The sequence below is a fragment of the Chiloscyllium plagiosum genome, chromosome 25 (genome assembly GCF_004010195.1).
Source record: "Chiloscyllium plagiosum isolate BGI_BamShark_2017 chromosome 25, ASM401019v2, whole genome shotgun sequence".
Taxonomy (NCBI): domain Eukaryota; kingdom Metazoa; phylum Chordata; class Chondrichthyes; order Orectolobiformes; family Hemiscylliidae; genus Chiloscyllium; species Chiloscyllium plagiosum.
Genome location: NC_057734.1, coordinates 24,991,457 through 25,018,573, shown reverse-complemented (window position 1 = coordinate 25,018,573; position 27,117 = coordinate 24,991,457). Strand labels below are relative to the sequence as shown.

The 27,117-nt window shown below is 38.2% G+C and overlaps 1 protein-coding gene, 1 long non-coding RNA gene and 1 other non-coding gene across 9 annotated transcripts in view; 2 read left to right on the top strand and 1 right to left on the bottom strand.

The window, feature by feature from the left end:
• The window catches only part of LOC122562668 (calcium/calmodulin-dependent protein kinase kinase 2-like), a 98,747-nt gene extending 73,983 nt beyond the window's left edge, over positions 1 to 24,764 (top strand). For 3 of the 7 annotated variants that reach the window (XM_043715706.1, XM_043715708.1, XM_043715707.1), the window contains exons 15-17: positions 2,233 to 2,333; positions 13,424 to 13,474; positions 22,578 to 24,764. In XM_043715706.1, coding sequence (XP_043571641.1) covers positions 2,233 to 2,333; positions 13,424 to 13,474; positions 22,578 to 22,650 — 225 coding nt within the window. In that variant the 3' untranslated portion in view covers positions 22,651 to 24,764. Of the gene's footprint in view, positions 1 to 2,232; positions 2,338 to 8,484; positions 8,613 to 13,423; positions 13,475 to 20,953; positions 21,246 to 22,577 lie in introns of those variants that run through there. The other 4 variants (XM_043715710.1, XM_043715709.1, XM_043715711.1 and 1 more) reach the window with 4 other exon arrangements.
• Positions 8,689 to 9,761, top strand: LOC122562671. The gene is made up of 2 exons (XR_006315386.1): positions 8,689 to 9,166; positions 9,488 to 9,761. It is a non-coding gene; the product is annotated as an uncharacterized LOC122562671 (long non-coding RNA).
• Positions 24,765 to 25,585: 821 nt separating the features above from the next.
• On the bottom strand, positions 25,586 to 25,703 carry LOC122562899. The gene has a single exon (XR_006315440.1). It is a non-coding gene; the product is annotated as a 5S ribosomal RNA (ribosomal RNA).
• Positions 25,704 to 27,117: the final 1,414 nt, after the last annotated feature.

Here is a 27,117-nt window from a genome sequence, read left to right as displayed (position 1 = left end):
GGTACAACTGAGTAAGTACGAGAACGAGCAAATGCTCTTCGATTTGGTGTATGGTGCTAAGGCAGCTTTTGGACAGTCTTAAATGTACAATGTGGTAGTAACTGTAATATTCATTGCCAGCTACAAGATTTTATACACTGGGTAAATCTATTTCTAAATCAGCCTCAATGCCAAATATAAACAAACTAACAACTTGGCAAGAACAACCAGAATCCCTAATGATGCAGGTTAATTCATGTCAGCAGCAGACAATAAATACCACATGCACAGAATAAAATTATTCTTCCTGCCCAAATTGTTTTTGTTGGCATGCTTCATTAGAAATTTTAAAATCTGTCATTATTATTTCTGTAGTTTAATAATGTAGCATGTCTCTTTCCATCTCAGTAATTGGTTCACACAACTCTTGTTAGTTTCCACAATTATGTGATGAAATTAGTGGAAAATTTTATATTAAATGGACAAATGGATCACCAATCCCCCAAATTACTACATTAAAGTGAAACTGTTTTTTGTTGTAACTTTGTCCATACATGACTATTGCCTTTGGTCAGAAATATTGCAAACAGCTCTGATAAAGGGATCATATGCAACAGGAGGGTCTGAATTGTGTAAAGAGATGTTTTGATTCATTTAGTTTCAAGTGCAACTTTCTTAAATATATTGTAATGACTCACTCAGTGCGCTGGAAATCAAGTCACATTATTGCGCAAATCTAAAAATTAGAATTTTCAAAGTGCCCAGTTTCTCTATTTCAAGTTTAAACTCTATCCTTATTTAAACTTCCCATAGACACTCAAACAACACCAAGAAGTTAGACAGGACACAAATATCATGCATGGGGAAGGACAAAAAATCAGTCACAATTCTAGTACCAGTTCAGATTACAGATATTGAGAGTTGTTTTCCTTGAGGTTTCTTCTGACTCCTTCCACTTTGCTATTTACAGGATGTTGTGAGTGCACTCGTTCTCAGTACAGTAAAATCCTCATTATTCGAGACCCAAACATCCAGACTTTTTCTGCAACTGGCAATCACAAAGGTGTCTCCGTACTTCACATATTTCTTCCACAATACAAAAATTCGAGATTCAGAAGAGGAAAATCAGAATTTTAACTCCCTGATGACTTTAACACGGCAGAGTGACTGATTTATCCAGATGGGAGTACGTTTCCTCACTTTGAGAACTGGTTGTTTAGTTACCTCTCTCTTCGTGGGTGGCACAGTGGTTAGCACTGCTGCCTCACAGTGCCAGAGACCCAGGTTCAATTCCTGCCTCAGGCGACTGACTGTGTGGAGTTTGCACGTTCTCCCCATGTCTGTGTGGGTTTCCTCCGGGTGCTCCGGTTTCCTCCCACAGTCCAAAGATGTGCAGGTCAGGTGAATTGGCCATGCTAAATTGCCCGTAGTATTAGGTAAGGGGTAAATTTAGGGGTATGGGTGGATTACGCTTCGGCGGGTCGGTGTGGACTTGTTGGGCCGAAGGTCTTATTTCCACACTGTAATGTAATGTAATCTAATCTAATCTAATCTTTTGATCAAAAACTTGCTGATGATATTTATGAGCAGTCACTGTCACTCATTTTTTAAATGCACATTCATGTTGTGGCAGTGACAGGTCAAGTTCTCCCAACCGCCATTAGTATTTCTCATGTAGCTGGCATCCCCCCTACCCCATGCATGCCAGATACTAGGGAGATTACCATATTTCATTCACCAGATGGAGGATTTGCACTTTCAATGCCACTGAAAGTCTTTTCCTTTCAACATAGGATTTCCAGAAAGAGTGGTTTATAGGTTAATGGTGAGTGAGAACAGCTACTTGATGATTTTGTTTTACTTTTCCACAGAGGAGAGAGAGAAAGAAATTTCTCTTTGCAGGATTCAAGTTCTTCCTGTATTGTCCAAACACACAGCTTGTAGCCACAGAAAGCAGTCAAAAGCTTTACTCTTCTGAACCCACACAACACACCCTCGTGGAAAAACTAATCGAAGGAAGTCTCTATGTAAGATTGCCCTGGACACGCACACGTGATGCTGACATATTTAGCATCCTCACCCACTAGCTAAACAAGACAAGTTTGTAGACAACTTGCAGTGAGTTCCAGTAACTCATTTTTAAACTGCAAAACCTTTACACAGTTTTCTTGGTTTAAAGCATTGGCATTATTTAGTCCACAATCGAATAAAAGTGATCTTTACAATCTTAAAAAATTGACACTTTCTCAACAGATTCTTGTTAAAACAATGCTTCGAAAACGTTCTTTTGGGAACCCTTTTGAGGGAAGTAGGCGAGAGGAAAGATCTTTGTCTGCGTCAGGAAACTTTCTTGTGTAAGTAAATACCTGTACTTTTGTTTCATTGATATCTTAGCATTTATTAAACTAAGTGCAATTTTCTAAGCTTTGCATGAATGTACATCTTTAGAAATAGTTCAGATAAGCACGTTTTGCTGTACCAAATTGGCAGTTTAAACGATTGTAATTTGTTTACCAAAATTTGTTTTGAACGTCTTGATTTGTATATTTTTAAAACTTAAAGGAAACTTTTTTCTTAACTGAAACTACAAAGTTGTATTTAGTTAGAATGTGGGCCTAACTAACAATGCAGAATTAATTGTTTTTTCATTATTTCCCATGGCTGGTAATTTCAACTCATCAGGAAGTGTATTCTGGATAATTAAGTCCTAAGTTATCAATCAACACTTTTTTATGAAAATATCAAATGGTCTCCCTCTGCACCATGACAGTTCTATGATTCTTTGAAATTCATTTTGCTATTCCTAACAACATATCCTTGATAATATTTTTTTTTTACAGTTTAAAGTCCCTGTAGATTTCTATTTAGCATGAAACCAAATGGAGTTTTTAAACTTGGTAATAGATTTTGTGTGGTATATTGTAGGAAACAATGAGGAGTTCCATAAATGTTCTTCATATTTTACTGTTTTATGTTTATTTCAGTATGTTATGGCACATGTTTCTGAAATGCAAATCTAAAGTCAAATGAGAAGTACAATAGCCTCACTGTGCTTGATTAGTAAATTTTAATATATATGCATTTTTAGTAAAATTATTCACTTTTAACTTAATGAATGAATGAATGACTTATCAGTTTGGTAGGAACTAAAAACACAGTACTGTGGATGTCAAATTCTCAGCAAGTGTGGCACCGTTTTTGAGAGAGAAACAGCAAACGTTTCATCGGTTTGATTTTCATTACTAATTCAATGAGGTTATTTTGAGAAAAGACGTTTATTATTTTAGTTCTTTATTTCTGGGTATTGTTAATGGTTGGAATGATTAGAATACAAGTATAGAGAAATACATGATACTGGAAGTTACCTTTGCACAATTTAATTATAGGATAGTTCCACCTTAAGTGGAATTATGGAAGAGTTTGAAGTTACATCTTGAAGACAAGTTTTGTTTAAATGCAGTGAACCAAAGCTATTCACTTTATACATTAATGATCTGGACGAAGTAACTACAGGCATTGTAGGTACATTTGTAGGTAAAACATAGATGGAGGGACAGGGAGTGTTGAGGAACCGGGGAGGGTGCAGAAGAACTTGGAATGGCTAGGAGAGTGGGCAAAGAAGTGGCAGATGGAATACAATGAGGATGAGGTTATACAATTTGGTAGGAAAAACAGAGACAGAGATTATTCTCTAATTCAGGAATAGCTTCAGTAATTGAAGCAAAAAGAGACTTAGGAATCCCAATTCTGGATTCTCTTAACGGGCAGGTTCAATCGGCAGTTAGGAAGCAAGTGCAATATTAGTCTTCATTTTGAGAGAGCTAGAATACAAGACCAGGGATATACTGCTGAGGCTGTATAAGGTTCTGGTCAGACCATATTTAGAATATTGTGAACAGTCTGGGCCTCGTATCTAAGGAAGGATGTGCTGACAATGGAGAGGGTTCAGAGGGGATTTACAAGGATTATCCCAGTAATGAAACATTTGTCTTATGTTTTGAGGAGTCTAGATCTGTACTTAATGGAGTTCAGAAAGATGAGAAACCTGTGGAATACTGAGAGATCTATATAAAGTGGATGCGGAAAAGATGCTTCTAGGAGAGACTAGGATCCAAAGGAACAGCCTCAGAGTGACCCTTTAAAGCTGAGATGAAGAGATATTTCTTCAGTGAGAGGGTGGTTAATTTCATTGCTGCAAAAGGCTGTGGAGGCCAAGTTATTGAGTGTATTTAAGGCAGGGATAGATATGTTATTCATTCATAAAGGGATCAGGGGTTACAGGGAAAAGGCAGGACATTGGGTTGAGAAACATATCAGCCATTGTCAAATGGCAGAGCAGACCTGAGGGGCTGAATGGCCTAATTCTGTTGCTATGTCTTATGGTCTTATGTACAAGATGTCACAGCCTGCTATCTCAGACAAGAGATTATGATTGCCTGATACTTGAGTCCATTAGTTGAGTGAGTTTTATATTATTAAATTGCAAAGTAAATTCCAAGTGAAATGTGATATTCGGACTGTTTGAGTGTTTAAAATGAGACATTCGGTATTCATTCTTGTGCAGCAATCTAGGACTCAAAATTGGGTCTGAAATGATTGTGCTGGATAGCATCTTGGATTTTGTATGCAAGTGCTTAACAACTACTGGTAGCATGTACCGCAAAGGGGTCAAGGTACTAATATGCGACACAATTGTAAAAAGGTGCTGACTTGAAGCCACCATCACCATTTTGCAACTCCACTACACTCTGTAATAATCTTATGTAGCAGAATATGATGCTAAATGGCTTCAAGAATCCCTCATGTACTATTTAAAAATGTTATTAAGTATTTACAAGTTAGTTGCTAGACTATTTCTTCTGGCGGCTGGTGCATAGATATGCATTTTTGAAGGTTTTGCATATTTGGTGAAAGTTTGATTAAGTACAATGCAGGTATTGATCTAGCTAGTTTTGCAGTATTTTTGTATCTTTTAAAATATTATACTGCAAACCAATGCTTCCAAACCTGGCTGGAGGAGTACAGCTTCCTGTGGGAATTGAACATGATTGAAAGAATGGAAAGAGAACCTGCAAAGCAGCATAAGTTGGCAGAAGGGGAGGCAGAAGAGCACGGCACTTACCAGGAAATCACATCCACAGAAAGTCTTCATGCACCAGATCTTTTACCTCAACTTCAGTGACAATCAATGCTTGCAATTTTTTTAAATCCAAAGAAGCTCAAGTTTGAAATCTGTTAAATGGTATAGTCACAGCTTCAGGTACAACAGTAGGCCCAAAAAGGAAAAGCCAACATTTACCTGTGTTTATTGCCTCACACTCATAAGGCCATCACTCGGTCTAATGCTGTAAGATGTAATGGCATATGGTCAGCCTGCAAGCCTCAAGATCACATACAAGGCTATTGAAGGGTTCACACCCAGTCCAGCCTGTCAAATTACTAATGCTTCCTGCCAAATGCATATTCTAATTCTTGGTGAGGAAGAATAATAAATGTTGCCTATTTGCCAAGAAAGCCAAAGAAGTAAAAGGGGTTGTTAAAAAGCACTGTAGCTGCAGAAACACTTACAGTAATAAAAGCAATAAAAATGGGGGGGGAGGTGCTTGTTAAATATTTTGACCAATATCCTACATAAGGGGCAGTCTGAGAAACATTTGTCCATAGAATTTGTGGATATTAATTCTGTTTGGGACAATGTTATTTGTACAAAAGGTATTACAGAGAAAAGATTACAAATTAACCTTGCTAGTGTGAAGGAAGGTTTGGAAGGAAATGATTACTGAGATACAAGTCACCAGTTGTCAGGTTATTTTGCAAAGAGAAATGCTCATCTTAACCTATTAGACAACCATGAAGAGGCCTGTCTTGTGATAAAAGAACATGGAAAATTAATTGCTTATGAATATTTCTAATTAACCTGATCAGACATGTAATGACAAACCTTTGAATGGTTGGGGCTTGAAACTACACCTTAAGAGGTTTGGAGGTAGGGATACTACCACCGTGTCACAAGACCTCGGTGTTAATTTGTTTGTGCACTTAAAACAAAATTAAAGAAACATAGCAATCTGCCAATATAACAAGTGATTAGGGTTAGAAAGGAAACAGATGATGTTAATTGATTATGTCTACAAGGAGAAGGGCTCTTGTACAATGGTAACGTCCCTACCTCTAGTCGAGAAGACCTGGGTTCAAGTCCCACCTATCTCAGGTGTGTAATAACATTTCTGAACAGTTTGATTACAAAACATCTATCTTTGGGGGAATGGATGGGACTGAGAGAGATGACTGTTCAACTTGTACAGTCGATAAATTCTGTGCCAATAAAGTCTGTGAACAGAATTTTCTATTTTGAAGTTAAAGTACAGTGTTCGATGGCACCATATCTGCCAGTGTTCAGGGCAAGTTATCTTGCATGAATACATACTTGTCAGCTCATTATGTATGCAGGTGAAGTGTTCCACAAATTACTTGAAGAATCATGTAGTGAACAACCTGGAAGTTCTCGCCATTGACAGGACCTTCCAGGGTAAAATGTTCTGGCATCATATTTTAAGACCAATTGGATGCCACTTCAGATGCTGTAAGCCAGGAATTTCTCTTCAGCCTCTGGTGGTTGCGCCCTGAAAGCCAGCTAAGAAAGCTCAAAGGGCTCCCTGGTTTACTGATGCCTCTATCCAGAAGGTACTGAATGGAGTGTCCAAAAGAGAAGACATCCTCATCCCAGGGGTTGGCACCAGGAGGCCATCCCGTCAGACTACCTTGCCTGCACAGAAATCCCAGTGTGGGATCAGTGCTATTGGTCCTTAGAAAAAGAATGACAAGTGCAGGGAAAAAAAAGTTCATGATCCCTTGCATGCTACAGTGGTAAATGGTACCACCTTCTGCTGCCTCTCACTTATAGGGCCATCATTTAGTCTAACGCTGTAAGATCTATGTGTTGTAACATACAGTCAGTCTACAAGCCTCAACATCATGTACAAGTGTATTTAAGGGCTCACACCCCATCCAGCCCCTCAAAATGCAAATGCTTCATGCCTGATGCAGGTCTGTCTTGCTCACTGGGGAGGGCTTGCCATCTCATATGGTTATGTGTGCTCACAAACCACTCCAGTACCCATTTCCATCAGGAACCATCCTCCACATTGAAAAACTGGTCAGTAGCCAGGGTGAGAAGATCAAGCCCAGCAGGAGGTGCTAGATACCAAGCTATTCACAACCTCTGAGGAAAGGTTGAGGAATATTGAGATCATTCCTGCAGTGACACAGACACACCAACAGGCCAGCAACATAGTAAGTAACGTGGTGCCCTGCTCTGCTTGGATGAGCTCAAAGGTGCGCACATTGTTTTGCATAAACTTTACCAATTTAATCCTTCTCTTCTATAGCCACTGATGGTATTCAGGACACCACAAGGTAAGAGGCCACAGCAACAGCCTCAAGTCACTAATCCCCTCTAAACAGGCAATCTGTGAAACTTCTGTCGATACACCAGCAGGGGCTTCACTTGTACTCTCCACCAGCAGAGAGACAGTCACCTTGGGTGGTACACTGGCTCATGTAGACTCAAGGGCACAATCTGTTAGCACTGACATCTCTCTGCGGCTGATGGAAAAAGAAATACTTGAGGTCTCAGGCACTCTGAGAACAGTGTCAGATTTGATACCTGTTTAGATATATGCAGAACAGGTGCCTCTGTCCTTTGCCACAGCTGACATACTCGACTTGCTGATAGAGGCCAAGGAACTTCAGGGAGGTGTGCCAGAGGTCCTCGGTAGGCTGGATTGAACAATAGAGGAGTTTATTCACAATTTCAGTATTGCAAAGGTCCAGCATGCAAGTGCCGTGATGAGGGTGTCAGCCTCCTGGGAGACCCAGGTCCAGCAGTATGCTCAGTAATATCCAGATTTATGTTTGGACCTGCACCCTTTGCCCCATGCATACTCAACATCAATGCAAACCAACAAAGGAGGTGAGGCACTTCAATCCTCTCCACATGCCCCATCTCAAGGAGCTAATCTGTTGCATGCAAGCATCTACAAAGGAGGAGAAACAGTAGACAAGAGGTCCATTTCAGGATACTCTAGATGTACCCTGTCCCTCTCCCAGCTTCTCATCCCATTGCTTTCAACAGCTGAAGCTGAGAAGGATGCACTGATATATGTGCAGGAGACTCTCATCAGGCCAGTGTCCTCCATGCCAAAAGCCTCTATGATATCTGCCTAAATCTTTGTAGTCATCACATAGTCGATACCATTACGCAGATTCTTCCACCCCAGCTGTAGAATTTGGACCTGAACCTTGATTATAGTGCAAGTGTGAGGAGGAGGTGGGGGTGGGAATAAGAGTATTCAATTATTCTATACATTGTGCATTTTTGTAAATATGCCCTGTTCTAATGTCTGCTGTATTTTTACTGTCCCAACGGACTGGTTAAAGTTTTCTGATGTGATACCTCTCTCGAAGTCAGTGAAGCGTGTAACTGGAGATATCCTCTTCCATCAGGGGATCACATAATTTCAGATTTGCAGCTGAAGAGCTTCAGATGAATCTCAGGGATGCCTAAGGTCATGAGTAGCAGAGGCACCAAGGTCTGGGATGTCGAATGGGTAAATGTCACACATGCATATTACGGGAGTTATGGCAGAATCTGTTCTGTGGTTCAGGCACATCTTAAAGTTCAAACCAAAATCACTTCTCACAGGAGTTATGGCAGAATCTGTCCTGTTCTACTGGCTCCAAGAGTGAGAGGTCTATCCTATGTCTAACAATTTCAAAGGCATGCCACAACGTTAAGGTTATAAGGTGGGAAATGGACAAATGAATGTCAAATTACTGACATTGCAAAGCACAACCTTGGGAACAAATCACAATTCTCAGCTGTCAGTGGAGGAAGTTTTATAAGAAAAAATGCTGAGTCTTTGGAAGAGTAGAATGAAGGTTTGTTGCATTCTGCAGTACTTCAAGGATAATGTGGGTTGAAGGCAAATAGAGACCCCTCTCAGGATATGGGATAACTCAGTAGTTCTCATCAGGGAATGAACTTCTTGGTGTGACTGATTTCTGATACAAGGTCCATTTTAGCAGTAACATTCAGGAATATGAAGTAATAGAAGTGCTCGCTATCACAGCTGAATTAGCACTAATGTTGGGCCAGGGCAATATTTGCAAATGCACTGAAACAAAGGTTTGTGGGCGGCACGGTGGCACAGTGGTTAGCACTGCTGCCTCACAGCGCTAGAGACCCGCGTTCAATTCCCGCCTCAGGCGACTGACTGTGTGGAGTTTGCACGTTCTCCCCGTGTCTGCGTGGGTTTCCTCCGGGTGCTCCGGTTTCCTCCCACAGTCCAAAGATGTGCAGGTCAGGTGAATTGGCCATGCTAAATTGCCCATAGTGTTAGGTAAGGGGTAAATGTAGGGGTATGGGTGGGTTGCGCTTCGGCGGGGCGGTGTGGACTTGTTGGGCCGAAGGGCCTGTTTCCATACTGTAATCTCATCTAATCTAAAGGTGAGGACAAAAGTCAGCATTTGTTGCTTAGGTCAATCACATAGCAGAACAATTCAATCCTTAAGGAATATGGAATACAGTCTTTGTGCTGAATAGTGTCAGAAATTAGGATGAAACTGTTATGTTGTATATTTTAAGATATTTGTGTTCTGTCTAAATTGTTTTTGTTTTCTGTTGGTTTTATTGTTTTTGTAATACACTTCAGTTCTGTTGTTAAAGAAACTGCAGCCTCACTTGACTATACTGGTGATTGAAAATAAAGAAATTTATCAAACCAGATCTGTTTTGTCCAATAGTAGCATCAGCTGGGATTGAAACACTAGCAAAACAGACTTACTCGAGGTGGTGTCACAGAGGTGTACAGTTAGGATGGAGTTGCTGTGGGAGTCTTTGACATTTCCTCTGACTCTCAATTCTATTAAATCTAATGCATCAATTGAAACAGGGGCAAGGAAACCTCTTGCTGATTGCCAACACCAGCTCTTTTCAGCTGATGAATTAGTACTCCTCTATGTTTATTACCACATGGAGGAGTTCCTGAGGGTGGTAAGGGCACAAAATGTGTTCTGGATGGGGGAGCTTCAGTCTATCACGAGATGGACATGAAGTCCTGTCTTGACATTGAGCATACCATTCATTGCTTTAGAATAGATCTAGCAACTCAAACTTGGAATCCATGAGCATATGAGTTATCAGCAGCAGAATTTCATTCAACCATAATCTGCAGTCTCATGGCTCAGCATATCCCCTGCTCTAACATTACTATCACACCAGAGGATCAACCCTGAATCATTGAAAAGTGCAGAAGACCATTTTAGGAGCATACCTAAAAATGAGTGAAATTATAATACAGGACTACTTAAATGCCAAACAGTAGAAGCAGCAGGTAATAAACAAGGCTAAATGATTCCATAACCACTGGATCAGATCTAAGTTCTGCAGTTGTGTCACGTCCAGTCAGGAATGCTGGTGGACAATTAGAGTCATAACGATGTACAGTACACAAACCGATCCTTTGGTCTAACTCATCCATCCTGACCAGATATCCTAACCTAATCTAATTCCATTTTACCAGCACTTGGCCCATATCCTTCCAAGCCCTTCCTATTCATGTACCCAACCAGATGCCTTTTAAATGTTGCAATTATACCAGCCTCCACCACTTCCTCTGGCAGCTCATTCCATAAATGCACCACCCTCTGCGTGAAAAAGGTGCCCCTTCGGTCCCTTTTATATCTATCCCCTCTCACTCTAAACCTATTCCTCTAGTTCTGGACACACCTACCCCAGGGAAAAGACTTTGTCTATTTACCCTATCTGTGCCCCTCATGATCTTATAAACCTCTATAAGGTCACCTCTCAGCCTCCGACGCCCCAGGAAAAACAGCCTCAGCCTCTCCCTATAGCCGAAATCCTCAAACCCTGGCAACTTCTTTGTAAATCTTTAACTATCAGAAGGTGAGGACCGCACAAATATCCCCATTCTCAAGAACATTAGTTAAAAAAAAAAGGGTCAGCCATTGGCATCAATCTTCAGCCATAATTGTTTGAATGGATTATTCATCCTGTTCTCAAATCAATTCAATTTACTCCATGTTGATGCCAAGAAATGGCTGAATGCAATGGATACAGCAAGTGCTATAAACCTTGACAACATTCCAACAATAGTAGGAATGCTGGACCAACTTCCCTTGAACTCGGATTTCACCAGTTTCCTCATTCCCCTCCCCCCAGCCTGTCTCAGTCAAATCCATCAAATTCAGCACCATGCCAAGAAATGGCTGAATGCAATGGATACAGCAAGTGCTACAAACCTTGACAACATTCCAACAATAGTACTAAAGACTTGTGCTCCAGGAATAGTCAAGATGTTCAAGTCCAGCTGCAGCACTGGAATCTATCCAACAATGTAGAAAATTTCCATGCTGTGCTCTATCCACAAAAAGTCAAAGAAATGCAAATTGGCTAGTTACTACCCTAGCAATCTACTCACAACCATCGGTATAGTGTGGAAGGGGGTTAGTGGCAGTGCTGCCAGGCAGTACTTGTACAAGGATAACCTGCTCACTGCAGTTAGTATGGTTTTCCCCATTATCGCTGTCCCCATTCCCTCAGTTATCAAGCCGATATCCAGACTAGTCTGCCCACAGTCTCAATGATCCTCCAGACAGCCCCAAAACCTCTCATTGATTCAGTGGAATCTACACTCACAAGCAACCATGGCCTATCCACTGGCTGGACTTTGCAAGATTGTCTCAACTGACTGTAGTCCATTTCCTTGGACTGGCTATGCTAGATAACCCAATTCGCCAACCCACAAGGACTGGATTGCTTTTTCTTGACCCAAACTCTGGACCTCCGTTGGATCAATCACCTGAATGACTGAGACCAACTACCTGTACGAGAAATAGCCCAGCTCTTGGACGCAACAGTAATCCCTAATTGATTGGAGTCTACTTTTGCCCCACCAACCATATTAGTCCTTTGTCTTTAACATATTGCCCTGCTCTTTAAGCACATGAAGTGTGTTTGCTGCATAAGCTGCTGGTACGTGCAATACCTAAGAGATAAATTCAGTATTGTGTTACAGTGGATTCCCCCCACCCAGCTTTCCCCCCACCATACTTACTCCACTATCTCCTGCTGACATGAGCCGAACGCTTTTCGTTCTGCACTTGTGTACACTTTCAGCCATCAGCTACCTGCCATCTGCCCTAGCTGCTACCTCACCTTTGCCACAGATATGCTATCTGAGAAGTTTGCGTTGCTGACTGAGCCTGTGCACTTAAGTTTCATCTAAGAATCCAATGATTGTGCGTTGCCGTTTCCCAGTTAGGTGGAGCAATGGCTCAGGAGACAGCTTGACACGTCAATATGGAGGTGCCTCTGCAGTTGTAGTGTCTCTGTCTAAAGTGAAGATAAGGACATGGTTACACCAACTGTGTGCACACCAAGACTGGAGGCAGATGACCCAAATTTACATTGCTCACAGGGAAGGGAATTTTAATTGTGAGTTGTGTAACAAGATACAAATACATCTACAGAGACTCATTGTGACAATTTAACTCAACAGGATAAATCTGATTTTTGGACTCTTCTCTGATTAAGTCATCGTGTTCACTATTATTTTCAGCACTCTGAAATTGAACATTTTCTCTTAATTTCTGTTCAACTGTCCTGGTGTTAGAATCTATTAGAATCAATAAATGTCTATTGGTTTGTCCATTTGATTCCTAAGATCAAATATTTAGTCCTTCTCAGCTTGTGTTTTAAGCTCTGTTAATAGGGACAACAGAAATTAATAATTATATAAATCAGTGGAGAGAAACACACATTTTGTGGTTTGTGCTGGAAACAACTTAAAATTTTATTTAATAATCGTCTATGTTGAAATGTTATCATTTTTTCAAAATAAACCTAAAATAAATTTTCTGTTGTTTAGCTACATTAGTACCTATTTTAAAATTGGTATCCAGTACATAAAAATTGGTTTCTAGTTAAAATTAATTGGGGTTCACGGATATTTGATTCAACTTTCGGCTTTGTTTCACAAGAACAACCATAACACAATTAAGATGGAATTATTGTGTATAATTTAGTCTACTTTTCTACAATGTGTTTATATATATTTAAAATAACTTGTCTTAATTGCAATAATATTCAGTTGTACAGGGTTATTTTGTGGATTTTTCAAACCTCTGTAGTTTCCTTTTCAGATGGTAATAAATGATCAAAGACAACAAAGACTTATTGTTAGTGAAACTTGTTCATTCCAGAGTTTGTTGATCTGACTGAGTGTTGCCTGAATATAAAACTCAGGATTATTAAGTTGACATAAATGCTATTTTCAGAGATGTGTGTAACATGTAGTTAAAGATTCTTCATTGAACTGCGGGACCTGTTATCAAACACTTGTCATTCTTGTATAATTTCCAGAAGAAACAAATCAGGAAATGTGAAATACTGCTACTTGCATAGTAGCCACAGGTAAAATATTTGTGCATAAGCCTGCAAATTATTCTGTGTAACTAAAGCTTCAATTGGAATGTGTTTTCAGCCATGATGTGTGACCCAGGACATTAAAGGATATGCATTCAAAAATCCGAAGTATTTTATTTACCCCTATCATTCTTCTATGCTCATGTAAAATAATTGTTTTCTATACCAGATGACATGTTAATCCACCACTCACATATCTACTTCGCTTATGTTAAAGATTTTAGCGTATGCAATATTTACAATGAGTATCTAATGTAAGTGCAGTCAAGCTTTTTATCTTTCTTTCCCACTTTCTTTCTTTTCCCACATGGAGTACATTTGGACCACACAAAAGTTAAATCAGCATTCACATGAATTTGTACATAAATTACAAATTTGTACTTCTGGTCCAAGTGTTCTGATTCAGGACTTACTCACCATTGAGCCCACAGGGCTATTGTAAGCTTCTGAGTCAAATGATCTGAAAAAGACAACTGAGTAAGTACGAAATGCATGTGAATTTACAATGGAATCTGAGTTGCTTGACCTCATGGATTGTATTACCAACACTCTTAGATTGTAAATGGTCCCTGAGCATTACTGTTTCACTATTACCAATTGGTTCGTGTGCAAATCCAGTTAATGAACAAAACAATTCAATCCAATAAAATGTCTTCAGAAGTTAATTTATCATTAATCTAAACTACAAGTCTCTGCTCTGACAGGTTATCCCTCCTTCCCACTTGGGGTCTTCAGCCTTCATCTAGTTAAGGCCTTTCCCATTTAATTAATTCATGAGATGAGTGTGGCTTATATTTAAGAAAATATTACTTGTCTCTAACTACTCACTTGATCCATGTTTACTGATCTGTCTGGCCTGACCATAAGTACTGAATCCATCTCCTATCCTGGACCAATTCCAATCTGAGGTGCAAAAGACCATAAGATGTGGGAGAAGAAGTAGGCCATTTGGTTCATTTGAATCTGATCCACCATTCAGTAAGGTAATGACTGATCCACTGATCTTCAACTCCACTTCCCTGCCTTATCCCCATTCCCTTGATCTCCTTACTGATTAAAAATCTGTTTATCCCAACTTTGAATACACTTAATGGACCAGTCTCAACAATCCTCTGCAATTATACTCACTAACCTCTGAGAGTAGAATTCCCCTTCATCTGTCTTAAGTGGGTGACCTCTTCTCTTCCAGCCTGTCAAGTCCCCTAAGAACCTTTATATGTTTCAATAAGGTCTCCTCTCATTCTTCTAAACTCCAATGTGTACAAACCCAACCTACTCAACTTCTCCAAATTCTCTGTACACAGTGAACCTTCTCTGGACTGCCTCCAGTATCTGTATATCTTTCTTTAGATAAGGGGACCAAAAATGTTCACAGTATTCCAGGTGTGGTCTGACGAGTGCCTTGTATAGTTTTAGAAAGACTTCCTTGTTTTTATGCTCCATTTCCTTTGATAGAAGAACTGCATGCTGTCCCTATTATCTGCTGAACTTGTATGCTAGCTTTTTGTGATTCATGCATGAGAAATCCAAAATCTCAAAATTCCACTTGCTGCAGTTTACTGCAGTCTTTTCCCTAATTTTATTCCCAGTGCCAACATTTTGTCCACTAACTGAACCTGTCTATATGCTTCTGTAGATTCTGTCATCTTTATTTCATAGCTTCCCATCTATATTTGTGCTATCTGCAAACTTATGCATCCAATTCATTCATTTTGATTGTTAATAATTGTGGCCCCAGCACTGATAGCTGTGGTAATCCTCTAGTTACAGGTTGCCATCCTGAAAATGCAACCTTCATACTAACCCCAAAGTCAAGGCCTTTTATCTTATTAAATAGCCTAAAATGCAGTATATCCTATTAAGCACCTTTTGAAAATACAAATATATTGTATGTATTCCTTCCCTTTATCTATCCTATGTATTACCACAAAGAACTCTAATTAATTTGTCAGGCACAATTTTCTCTTCGTGATGCCATGTTGGCAATTTTTTATTGTTCAATCAGTGATTCTATAATGCGGTAGTTCCATTCTCGTGCAATCTTGTGTTATAAGAAAATCACGTAATAGCAGTACCATTTAAACTAAGAGGGCTGGGATCGCGTTATAACCAATATAGGCTTCAAAATTTTGCACTTTAGAAACTGTGTCCCCAATTCATCAATTGTATTATAGTGAATTTGCACGTTACAGCAGAACAACCTGTATTTTGTGTTTCTGGATGCTTTACTGTTACACCCTTTATAATTGACCCCTTACATTTTCATTGGGAAAATGCTAGATGTTAAGCTAACTGGCCTATAATTACTGTTCCTTTGTCTCCCTTTTGATTCGGACTTTTCCAAAATCTAAGGATTCCTGAAAAATTGCTACAATGCATTCACTATCTCTGTTAAAATCCTAGGATGCAACCCACCAAGCCCTGGGGAAATATCAGCTTTTGACCTCATTAATTTCCAGTTTTTCACTGATGATTGTGCTTATCTTCTCCTCTTCCCCTTAAGCCCCTGAATATTTAATTGTTTTAGTGTGCTATTAATGACCTCCAACATGAAGATTGAAATAAAGTATTTATTCAACTCCTCCACCATTTCTTGGTTCACCATTCTTATTTTCCAAAGCCTCATTCTTTAATGGGCCTAGCTTCATGTTGGCCTCTCTCTTCCTTTCACATACTTTAGAAGTTCTTCCCATCTGTGTTTATATTACTTGCTAGTTTGCTGTGATAATTATATCCTGTGTCTTCTCTTGTTCATCTTTCACTGGCTTTTAAAATTTATCTAATCCTCTGATTTATTACAGAGTTTTGCTACTTTTTTTAATTTTACCTTTATACAACCCTCAAATTCCTTGGTTAACCGTGGAAGGGTTATCCCCTGCCTAGAAACCTTTTTTCTCACTGGGTTACATCTTCGTTGTGAGTCACTTAAATATTTTCTGAAATATTTGCCAATGTTCCTCAGCCATCTTTTCTGATAAACTCCTTTCTCAACCCACTCCAGCCAACTCTGCCTTTAATTCCATATAATTACCCTTACGTAGGTTTGGCACAGTTGTCCCTGAGTTGAAACTTTATTGCTGGAACAGCACAGCAGGTCAGGCAGCATCCAGGGAACAGGAGATTCGACGTTTCGGGCACAGGCCCTTCTTCAGGAATGAGCAGAGAGTGTTCAGCAGGAGAAGATAAAAGGTAGGGAGGAGGGACTTGGAGGAAGGGCTTTGGAAATGTGATAGGTGGAAAGAGGTCAAGGTGAGGGTGATAGGTCGGAGTAGGATGGAGGCGGAGAGGTCAACAAGAAGACTGCAGGTCAGGAAGGCGGTGCCAGGCGGGAGGGATTCGGCTGAGACAAGGTGGGGGGAGGGGGGATGAAGAAACTGGTGAAGTCCAAGTTCATCCCCTGCGGTTGGAGGGCTCCCAGTCGGAAGATAAGACGCTCCTCCTCCGACCGTCGCGTTGTTGTGGTATCTTCGACTGTGTTTATCTTCGACTGTGTTCATGCTGGTGCTGACAGTGTCTGTCACAGAATGCCTGCGGTTGCAAGGGAAGGTGCCGGGAGTGGAGGTTGGGTCGGTGGGGGGTGTGGATCTGACAAGGGAGTAAGTTGTCCCTGACCCAGGTTTCTCACTCTCCAACTGAATTCTAAGTTCTACCATGTTATGATCACTGTTCCCTAGAGGAATTCTTTTACTCTGAAATAATTTATTAGATCTGTCTGTTTACACATCATCACATCCAAATTGGCTTGATCCCTGTTTGGATGCAAAACATAGTTCTAAGAAAGCAACTGTCTTGAATATGCTTTGAATTCTCATTGTGACTACCTTTGCCAATTTGATTTTCCCAATGTAAATGAAAATTAAATTACCCATGATTAATGGACTGCCTTTTTTACATGTCTTCACACCTGATTTATTCTTTGTCCTGCAGAATAGTACTGTTAAGAAGTTTATAAGCTACTCCCACTAGTGTCTTCTTTCCCTTAGTATTTCTTACGTTCACTTGCATGAATTTTGTATCATCCAATTTTAGATTGTTTCCTGCTATCATATCCATCTCATTAACAAAGCTACCTCACCACCCTTCCCTTTCTGCCTTCCATTTAGAAAAGTCTCATACCCCTGAATCATTGGTTCCTAGCTTTGATCGTCTTATAACCACATCTCCATATGGCTATAAGATCGTACCTATTAACTTGTTATTATGCCATTATTGTTCTGAATGTTATACGCACTTATGTAAAAAGCCATATTTTTAAACCATATTTTTCTCTTTGTTATCTTCTTTAAGCTTATACAGACCTTTCCTTTCAGTCCCATGCAGAATTATTATCAGAGTAGTTGTCCTGGAATTCTGCCATATCCTTTTGCTTTGTAAGCATATGCATCTCTCCTTCACCCACCAATACACTCCCAAGTCAGTTTAAAGCCCTCTCTACAGCCCTAGTTATTCATTTTTCCAGGTTATTGGTTCCAGGAAAGTTCAGGTGAAGCCTGTCCCAATGGAACAGCCTCCCTTCTACCCTAGTGCCAGTACCTTATGGATTGAAACCCATTCCTGCCACACCACTCTTTAGCCCATATATTTAACCTCTTAACTTTATTTACCATGTCCCAGTTTATCTCTGGCTGTGGTAGTAATTCTGAGATGATTATTTTGGAGGTCTGTTTTTACAAAGGCTTCCAGCTGAACCTGATGATAAATGGATCCAACCCCTCCATCTCCCACCCCAAGTACCTTAAACCTAGCACAAGGTAAGCAACACAGACTGGGGGTTTGGGTCTGGGTGGGATGCTCTTCAGAGGGTCAATACAGATATAATGGGCTAAATGGCCTCTTTATGCACTGTAGGGTTTTCTATTCTATTATTCTATATGTGGTAATATAATAGATGAGAAACAAAGAATAGTGTTTTTATTGCCATGGTTGCTTTACTTACTGAATAATAGTAGATACCTGTTAAATAAATGAAGTCCATACAGCTGTAGGTTTTTCTACTAAAATTACTGTAGTATGTCTGAAACTGTATAGCTTGTTGATGATTTCTGCTGAGCAACATTGTTTTTGCCCAAAAGCAACCTACACCACCACCCAGTTCTACACTTCCCTCGGAGCATGAGGTTTCCAGAAGCAGTATTTATCCATTATTGGAATGGATCACACATTAGTAATTATGTCAGTAATTCCGAGGGATGAATAATATACTGTGGTCTTTGTCTGCATGGTGCTTAATAAAGCATGCACTGAATTTTGAGAAAGCCATACAAGTGGCTCAATCAGTCTTTAAAAATATGGTAGCATGGTGCTTACTGCTTGCATGAACTAGTTTGTCCTTTGCCAGTAATCACTTCTTACAAAGAGGTATCTTATTTGTTATTTTAAATCAAATCTGCTGTTGTACCAAATTAACCAGTGATATTGTAACCCCACTCTGCCTTGGAAGTATTAATATATATTTAATGTCTGACGGTACTTCCAGATGAAATTCAGTATTTTGGCCATGTGCAAGGATCCTTGCCAATTCTATTTGATTGTTTTATTTTCTCATTATTTCAGTGGGATTTTTTTTTCTGTTGTTTATTTCATTGGTTTCATTCTATTCTTGCAAATTTATTTTCAAGTCCACAAGTCTTTAGTTAAGTTCTGTAACTGATATTTGAATGACATTACCTGTAACAAAGTATATTGTTAAATAAATGTTTTGTCATGTAATAAGTACCTTTTTATATGTCCATGCTGTATATGGTGCAGTTTAAAAATGTCCTTTAACAGTGTCCATTTTCTATGTACACAACCAACTCATGAGTTTGGAGTTTGTTCTCAACCTTTTCAACATTATTAGTAATGAGGTGCAAGTCTAAGTTGATGTGATTCATTTGCTGTCTTTCCCCTTTCCCTTTTGATGGACAAAGGACCAAAATTCCACTTAAAAATTCCTTGTAATCCAATTGATGCTGAGGGCTCACTGCTTGAAAATAATGTTCCTCCTTTCCAGGCACAGCAAATTGGCGCACCAGTTCATGATGTCATCCTTCAGTTTGATATATAGAACTTTAATGAAATATTCCTATCTGGTTACTTTTGCTCTGAATTTTAATGGTCTTTACAAATGTTAATATATAGAAAGGAATTGTGCATGTGGAAAAGATACTTAAACTAAAATCCTTAATGTCCTTTATCAGCATTCACATTCTTCAAGTGCTGCAAGGAAAGCCGAGAAATTTAGCAATAATGGTCATTCATAGGTGTTTTGACTGGCAATCAAAGAAGATAATGTCAACACCAGTATATTTAGCATTCCAGTTAACACAAGTGTTCACTGCATAAATAATTTTAAGGGGAATGCTAAATGGAAAAAAGAAATACAGAAGGGGAAAATGTCAAGCTACAGTGATCAGCTGAATGCCTAAAATATTTTCACTTGTTGTGGAAAAAGTATTTTTAATGTTTGATTTTCTGTGTTTTTATACATGGTGTAGGAATTATACATCAGTTTCCAAAACACTCATGTATGTTGCATTTTGTTTTATTATTATCTCAATGTCTGTGTAATATTTATACTTCAGGTAGCTTTAAACTTAGGTACTTACAAATCCATATTTCCATGTTTAGTTACTGGCAAACTCAAACACATTGCATGAAGTGTAATCAAATCAATTTCTACATATAAAATGCATTCTGTTTACATAACGGGAATTGTTTTGTCATCTAGGAAGATGTTGTGCCACTTTTTTTTAAAAGTATATAGTAATTGTGCAAAAAGATAGAAATCTAATTTGTGGCTCTGACAGTCTCATGTTGAGTGATCTGAGCCATGGTTTATGCAAACCAACTGAGAATTTAGGAACAGAGTCTTCAATTTGGTATATTCTGGATAATCTACTTTAATGTTATGACATCATTCATGTAGTTTTCATTTGCCCAATAAAAAATTGACATTTTAATTTTTAAATCATTTATGGATAAAATTAGTGGCAGTGTTAATATGAAGTTGATGTTTTAACTGTCTTAAATCTTAGCGAGTTTTGAGAGGATTTGTAGTTCAGATTGAGGTTTTGGATGTAGGTTTGCTCACTGAGCTGGAAGATTCTTTCCAGACGTTTTGTCACCCTACTAGGTAACATCTTCAGTGGGCCTCAGGCAACGCACTGCTGATAAGTCCTGCTTTCTATTTATATGTTTGGGTTTCTTTGGGTTGGTGATGTTATTTCCTGTGGTGAAGTGGACTTCCTGTTCCTTTTCTCAAGGGGTGAGAAAAGGAACAGGAAGTGACTTCACCACAGGAAATAACATCACCAACCCAAAGAAACCCAAACATATAAATAGAAAACAAGTATTATCAGTCGTGCTTCGTCTGAAGCCCACTGAAGATGTTACCTAGTAGGGTGACAAAACGTCTGGAAATGAACCTTCCGGTTCAGTGAGCAAACCTACATCCTTGTTAAATCTATCATTCCATCCCCTTTTTAGGAATACAGCCATGCAAAATCGAGATCTGTGGATCAATTGGCAGGGGAAAGTACACAGTTTTGAGGTTGTGGAATTCACTTCCACAGTTAGTCATTGAGGCAAAATCTATGTTGATATTCGATAAAAGATTGCATAGATGAACTGAGAAAAAAACGGTTGAAGTGCTATGGTAACAAGGTAATTAATTATGATTTGAATTAAATTAATATGGATGGAATAGTCTCTTTAAATACTGTATCATCGGTTATCTAAACTTAAAAGAAGCAAATAATTTAGAATTTGTTAAAAGTAAAACTGGCAAAATCAAAATACAACAAACAGACTTTAGAAATGACATTTTTATTTAGTGAATTGTGTGGAAAAGGTCTCTTTTTGTTTTAATACTTTTTTTCTTTATTTTACTAACTACCTTTGAGAAAAATATCATCATGGAACACAATATAGAGACCATACTCTATGTGGTTACAGTTCTACTGTGGGCTGATCTCAGAATGAATCTGTAATAATTATGATGACTCCACATGCTTGTGGCTTACAGATTGTTTCCAATACAACAGCAGAGGGATTAAATTATTTGGGAAAAGAATATTTTTGTTTTTGCATAGAATTGAAATCACTTTTCACTTTAAAATATATAATGTCTCCAGGGTTTCTGGGTTATCACAAAAGCAATTATCATTACTAAGACCATCTTGACATTACTCTGAAACATCATCTGACTCCACTTCTCCTTCAACCCATTAGCTGTTGAGACCCTCATCCATACCTTTATTGCATCCAACTCAATGATTCCAGTATTTTTATGGACTGCCCATCACCTTCCATAAACTTGAATTCATCCACAGTTCTCCTGTTGTGTCCTAACTCATGTCAAATCCCCATCTGGCAACACTTTCAATTTAAAAAAACTTCATTTTGTGTTCAAATCCATCTGTGGTTGCATTCCTCACTATCTCTTCAACCTTATCCAGTCTGCAGTCTTAATTTTGGCCTCTTCCAAGTCACTGATTCCTTTCACTCCACAAATAATGTCTGTAACCTGCTCTGAAATTTCCTAACCATTTCTGCTCTATTTCTTGAAATCACTTCTCCTTTGAAATCTTGTCATTTAAACAAACTTTTGATCACCTGTTACTTTTTGGTATGGTGTCAAATTTTAACAAATAATGCCCCCATAAAGTGAATTGCGATGATTTATCAGTTAAAGACACTACATAAATGTAAGTCACAGTTTGTGAGAATGCATGAAACTTTGTAGTGCTAAACCAGGTGTATATGTGGATGCGTGTGGCATTCTGATTTTAAAAAAGTCAGTTTTCATAACTCACGAATGCTGCTACTTTTGCAAAAGTTGACACTGAATTATTAATTGGTCTCCGATATATCCAGTAAGAATGATGTTCAGAGACTAAGGTAGTATTTGGCAGTTTACCTGAGTTGAGGGTGCTTTAAATATGGGCTGATAAATGTAGAATACATAATTTCATTCACAAATTAGTATTCCTATGTTGTAACCAAAAATGTACAAAATTATGGGCACAACAGCAATAAAATGCCAAAGATTTCACATTCAGTGGGTTTTTTTTTATACTTGGGATCTGATGTGTGTATTTTCTTTTGACAGGAAACAAGGTAGTGGGGATAGTCTAAAGGGTCCTGATCTACCAGAAGTTGGAGAAGATGAGGTTCTGTCATGAAGTTAAAATGTAATTAAAGGACATTGTGCATGTTCTTTGGGTTCTCCAGCAAGAATGCATCAGTTGCCAGAGGATGACAGATATGTCAAAAACCAGATTAATGCATTAGAAGAGAACTTCCTAAGGTATAAGTTATCAACAGCTGTCGAATCACAGGTTTTAATGTCTTTTGTGGTCTTGCATGAAAATGCTTTGAAATGTTTCATTGCCTCGCACACACGCAACTTAAACATAGGGCATGGAAAGTCAGTTTATGAGTACAGCTGTTCAACTGGTTTTTAACATTTTAAATCTTTATACAAAATAACCTGCTTTCTTAAGATATTTCTGCTGTATTTAATTGAGGTAGTTGTGCATGTTCCTTTCAGGTGTTCTGGGACCCAGAATTTATCCTCAAAATGGAGGAGATGTAGGTACTTGAAAACTGATTTTGCCATAATATTAACCAGATGCATATTATAGAATGTTTACAATATTGGCTCAATATTCTGATCTGCATTTAATTTTTCAACTCTGTATGTACAAGTTAATACCAATTTGGCAGAACTGTTACATTTTTTAAAAAAGTACCTTACACTTTCACCTTAACGTACATTAGTTTGCATGGTATTTGAGGTTAGTTTATATTGATGATGAACTCATTAAAATACTTCGTAAAATGTACTGCACTGAATATTGTGGAGACATTTCAATATTCTGATCCATATTCATAATTGCCACAAATAATTAATTTCCTTCAGAGATGTGCTAGACTTTTAGATGATCTGGATTACATATTTACTGCATTTGATACTGTATATTAGTCAGTGTACAGGATTTTATCATAGTACTGTTTTGTCCAGGGTTAAATATTGAAGGCTGCAAAGGTTTCTGTAAAAAAAAAACCTCCATTTTATGGGTATGGTCTCCCATATTGATTTTAATGACCAAAGCAAAACCCTTTTCAAAAAAGTTGTTGTTTGAAAACATGATTTACAGTGCAAAAAAAAAACCACAGTATTTTTTTATCCAGATGGTACTAATATACTGATATGCAACGTGCATCATTTAATCAATGGAATGCTTTGGAAAAGGGCAAATGCTTTCATAATACAGAATCATGAGATTGTGTGGAAATAGTTCTTATTTGTAAATGCATGTTGAGGAATACAAATGATGGTTTCTTGTGAACAGTTATGTGATTTTAATGGAGTATATATTACATTTACATGGAAACTTTATGCTGTTAATTATCTCATCATCAAAGAGAAAGGAAATATGAATTTGTAATGTAGAAAAGCCATGATTGTCATCTGCTTTACTTTGGGTAAAATCTTGCCTACTTTAAGATGCTCCTTAAAACCTACCTCTCCACGCAAGCTTTTAGTCATTCATTCTAAAATCATCTTTTGCTGAATGTTTATGTATGACTATTCCTGTGAAGCGCCTTAGTATGTTTAACTGTGTCCAAGGCACTATTATTGTGAATTGAAAATGTTCACACTTTAAAATTGAAGGACATAGTGGCCTTTTAATCTTCTTGTATTGATAATTTATCAGTGTTTAACTAAAAATTACAATTATGCTACATTGCAATATTTCTGAAATGAATTGCCAAATTTAATTTGTGCATTTAATAAACGTGATTCTTGTGCTTAAGTTTTATACAGTGGCCAAATATTATTTATGTACCTGTGGAAATAGTAATTATACTGAATTATCAGTTATAGCCTCGCACACTTAGATGCTGCCTAAATGTCTCTCAAACACTGTTCTGCTGTTTCATGGTGAGCTTTCATCCAATATTTCTTCACCAAAAGCTTTCATGTTTTATAATAAATATGTAAATTAAGTACAAATATTATCTAATATCTTGAAAAACGGCCATTATTTTGGAAGCTGGAAACACTGCATCTGTTGAAATAGTCAACTTTTTATTGGAGATCACATAGTGACATTTGAGAAAAATGTTAAGATGTGTAACGGATTACATAGTGTAATAGATGTTTATAAAAATGCTTGTTAAGTAATTTGTGTTGAGAATTTATGATTTATAGAAGTTAAGGCAATCATAAAACCTTTTGTAATCTGTATTAAACTGTGTGATTTCATCAATAAAGCATTTATTAGGGTCATGCTTAATTTGGTACAATTTATTTAAAACTAATTTACACTCACCACTAGCCTCTGCAAATTTGTAGGACAGGCTTTTAGAGAATCCTCTATAAAGTTCAGATGAAGGGTCACTGGTCTTGAAATATTAACTTGTTTTTTTCTCTCCACAGATGCTGCCAGACTTGAGTTTCTCCAACACTTTTGTTTTTGCCTCTGTCAAGTATATTCATTAATATAGAAACTATATCACCGAAGCCATTCTTTCATCATTACCAATCCACACAAGCGTTAGCATTAGTCATGATTACTTATATCTGCCCTGAATCTTTATCCATCTTTATGGAAATTATTTTTCAAGATTATCCTAATATCATTTTTTATCAGTCTTGTTCAAACAGTTTTAACCTGGTTGGATCAAGTGAAAATGTTGAAGATTGACCTTAGGAGATACAAGATCTGCAGGGAAGGTTGTTATAATTTAAAAAAGTAAACTTAGTTAAATTTCTAACAAGTTGAATTTTACATTAGATTAGATTACTTACAGTGTGGAAACAGGCCCTTCGGCCCAACAGGTCCATACCGACCCATCGAAGCGCAACCCACCCAGGCCCATTTCCCTGCATGTACCCCTTCACATAACTCTACGGGCAATTTAGCATGGCCAATTCACCTAGCCTGCACATTTTTGGACTGTGGGAGGAAATCTGAGCACCCAGAGGAAACCCATGCAGACACAGGGAGAATGTGCAAACTCCACACAGTCAGTTGCCTGAGGTGGGAATTGAACCCGGGTCTCTGGCGCTGTGAGGCAGCAGTGCTAACCACTGTGCCGCCTATTAAAAGCCCACTGCACCTGGTATTCCCAGGCGGTCTCCCATCCAAGTACTAACAGGCCTGAGTCTGCTTAGCTTCCGAGATCAGACGAGATCGGGCATTTTCAGACTAGTATGGCCGCAGGCAATTATGAAACAAAATCTTGCTGAGGTGTGTCAATTAGTTTAGTAAATATGATTGAGTGGTACTGCATGATACCTTACAGCCTTCTCATGTTCCACACCATGAATATAACTAAATGGGAGTCTAATAAGCAGAAATTGTGCCTAGATTTATATTAAACTGGGTATCTGACAAACCACTTGGGAGGATTACTGGTATTCCTAGCTTATCTGCATGCTTTTACAATACTTCCTCATAATACCTACATTTTTGACCCTCCATAGTTACCTCCATCAAACTTTTCTGTTGTTCAGCCAGCATGGACTAAATTATTTCTTTCAGTGCTATAACCATCCTATGGTTCTAATTATACACCTGGTATCCAATCTGAAACTGGAAAAGTTTCCCCTTGGAGACTGTGAAAATGTCAACATCTGTAGGATTATAAATAAATAGCAATCTGAACAATAATGGAATTTTAATGTCGATTTAAACACAGGTAGAGTTTTGTGTAGACGAAGGATTTAATTAGGGAAAAAAGGTTTAGTGTATTGGAAAGTAAAATCAGACCCATTAGCTTCCGAGTTTTGAAAAGGTTGTACAAGGAAAGAGTATCCAGCATAGTCTCAAGGTAAATAGTTAGTTTAAATGAGGCAAGGAACCACAGATTTTAACATTTGCTGTTTGAATGCAATTGGCTGCATTAAAATAACAGTTGGAGCAAGGCCAGAGCAGCTTTGGAGAGAAGATACCTGAGAGCACTCCATGGACTGATCTCCAAGTTTTTCACTTTCCCATTCCTCTACTCATCTGTTCTCCTCCTCCTGACTTATTTAAATTTCCTTGGTGCTATCACAGCACCACTCCATCCCTAATATCCAACATTACTTTGAGGGTGTCAGCAAGTAAAACTCTTACTTTGACAGTTCATGTTATTCCACATTACATCAATAATCATAACAAAACTAAGTCACATTCAACAGGTTTAGTCTTTAATCATTTTTATAACAATTCAGTTGTTGATCAAACTCTTCAGATAAAATTCAATAATATTTATTTACAGCTTTAAAGTGGACCTGGTAGCCAAGTCCCAAGGTAGAAAACCAGTCTTTTGACTTCAAGTTCACAGGATAGAAGTCAGTTTGTTTCCAGAATTCTGTATGACTCCTTTAATCTTCTGATTCAATTCCCTTTTAACATGAAATAGAGGCATTATTAGATTTTAATATAATAATGTAATCTTAGTACTGTAATTCAGGAATATTATACTTTCCCAATAATTCTCCATCATGTGTCTGACTCAGATTTTGCTTAAAATGTGACTTTTTTCAGTGCAAATTAAAGAATTTTTATTAAATAGTATATCAAGTAATAATCATTCTCTTTGCTTTCTGCAGTAATATTCAAATGTTTGTATTCCTTAGTGTTTTGGTTTTA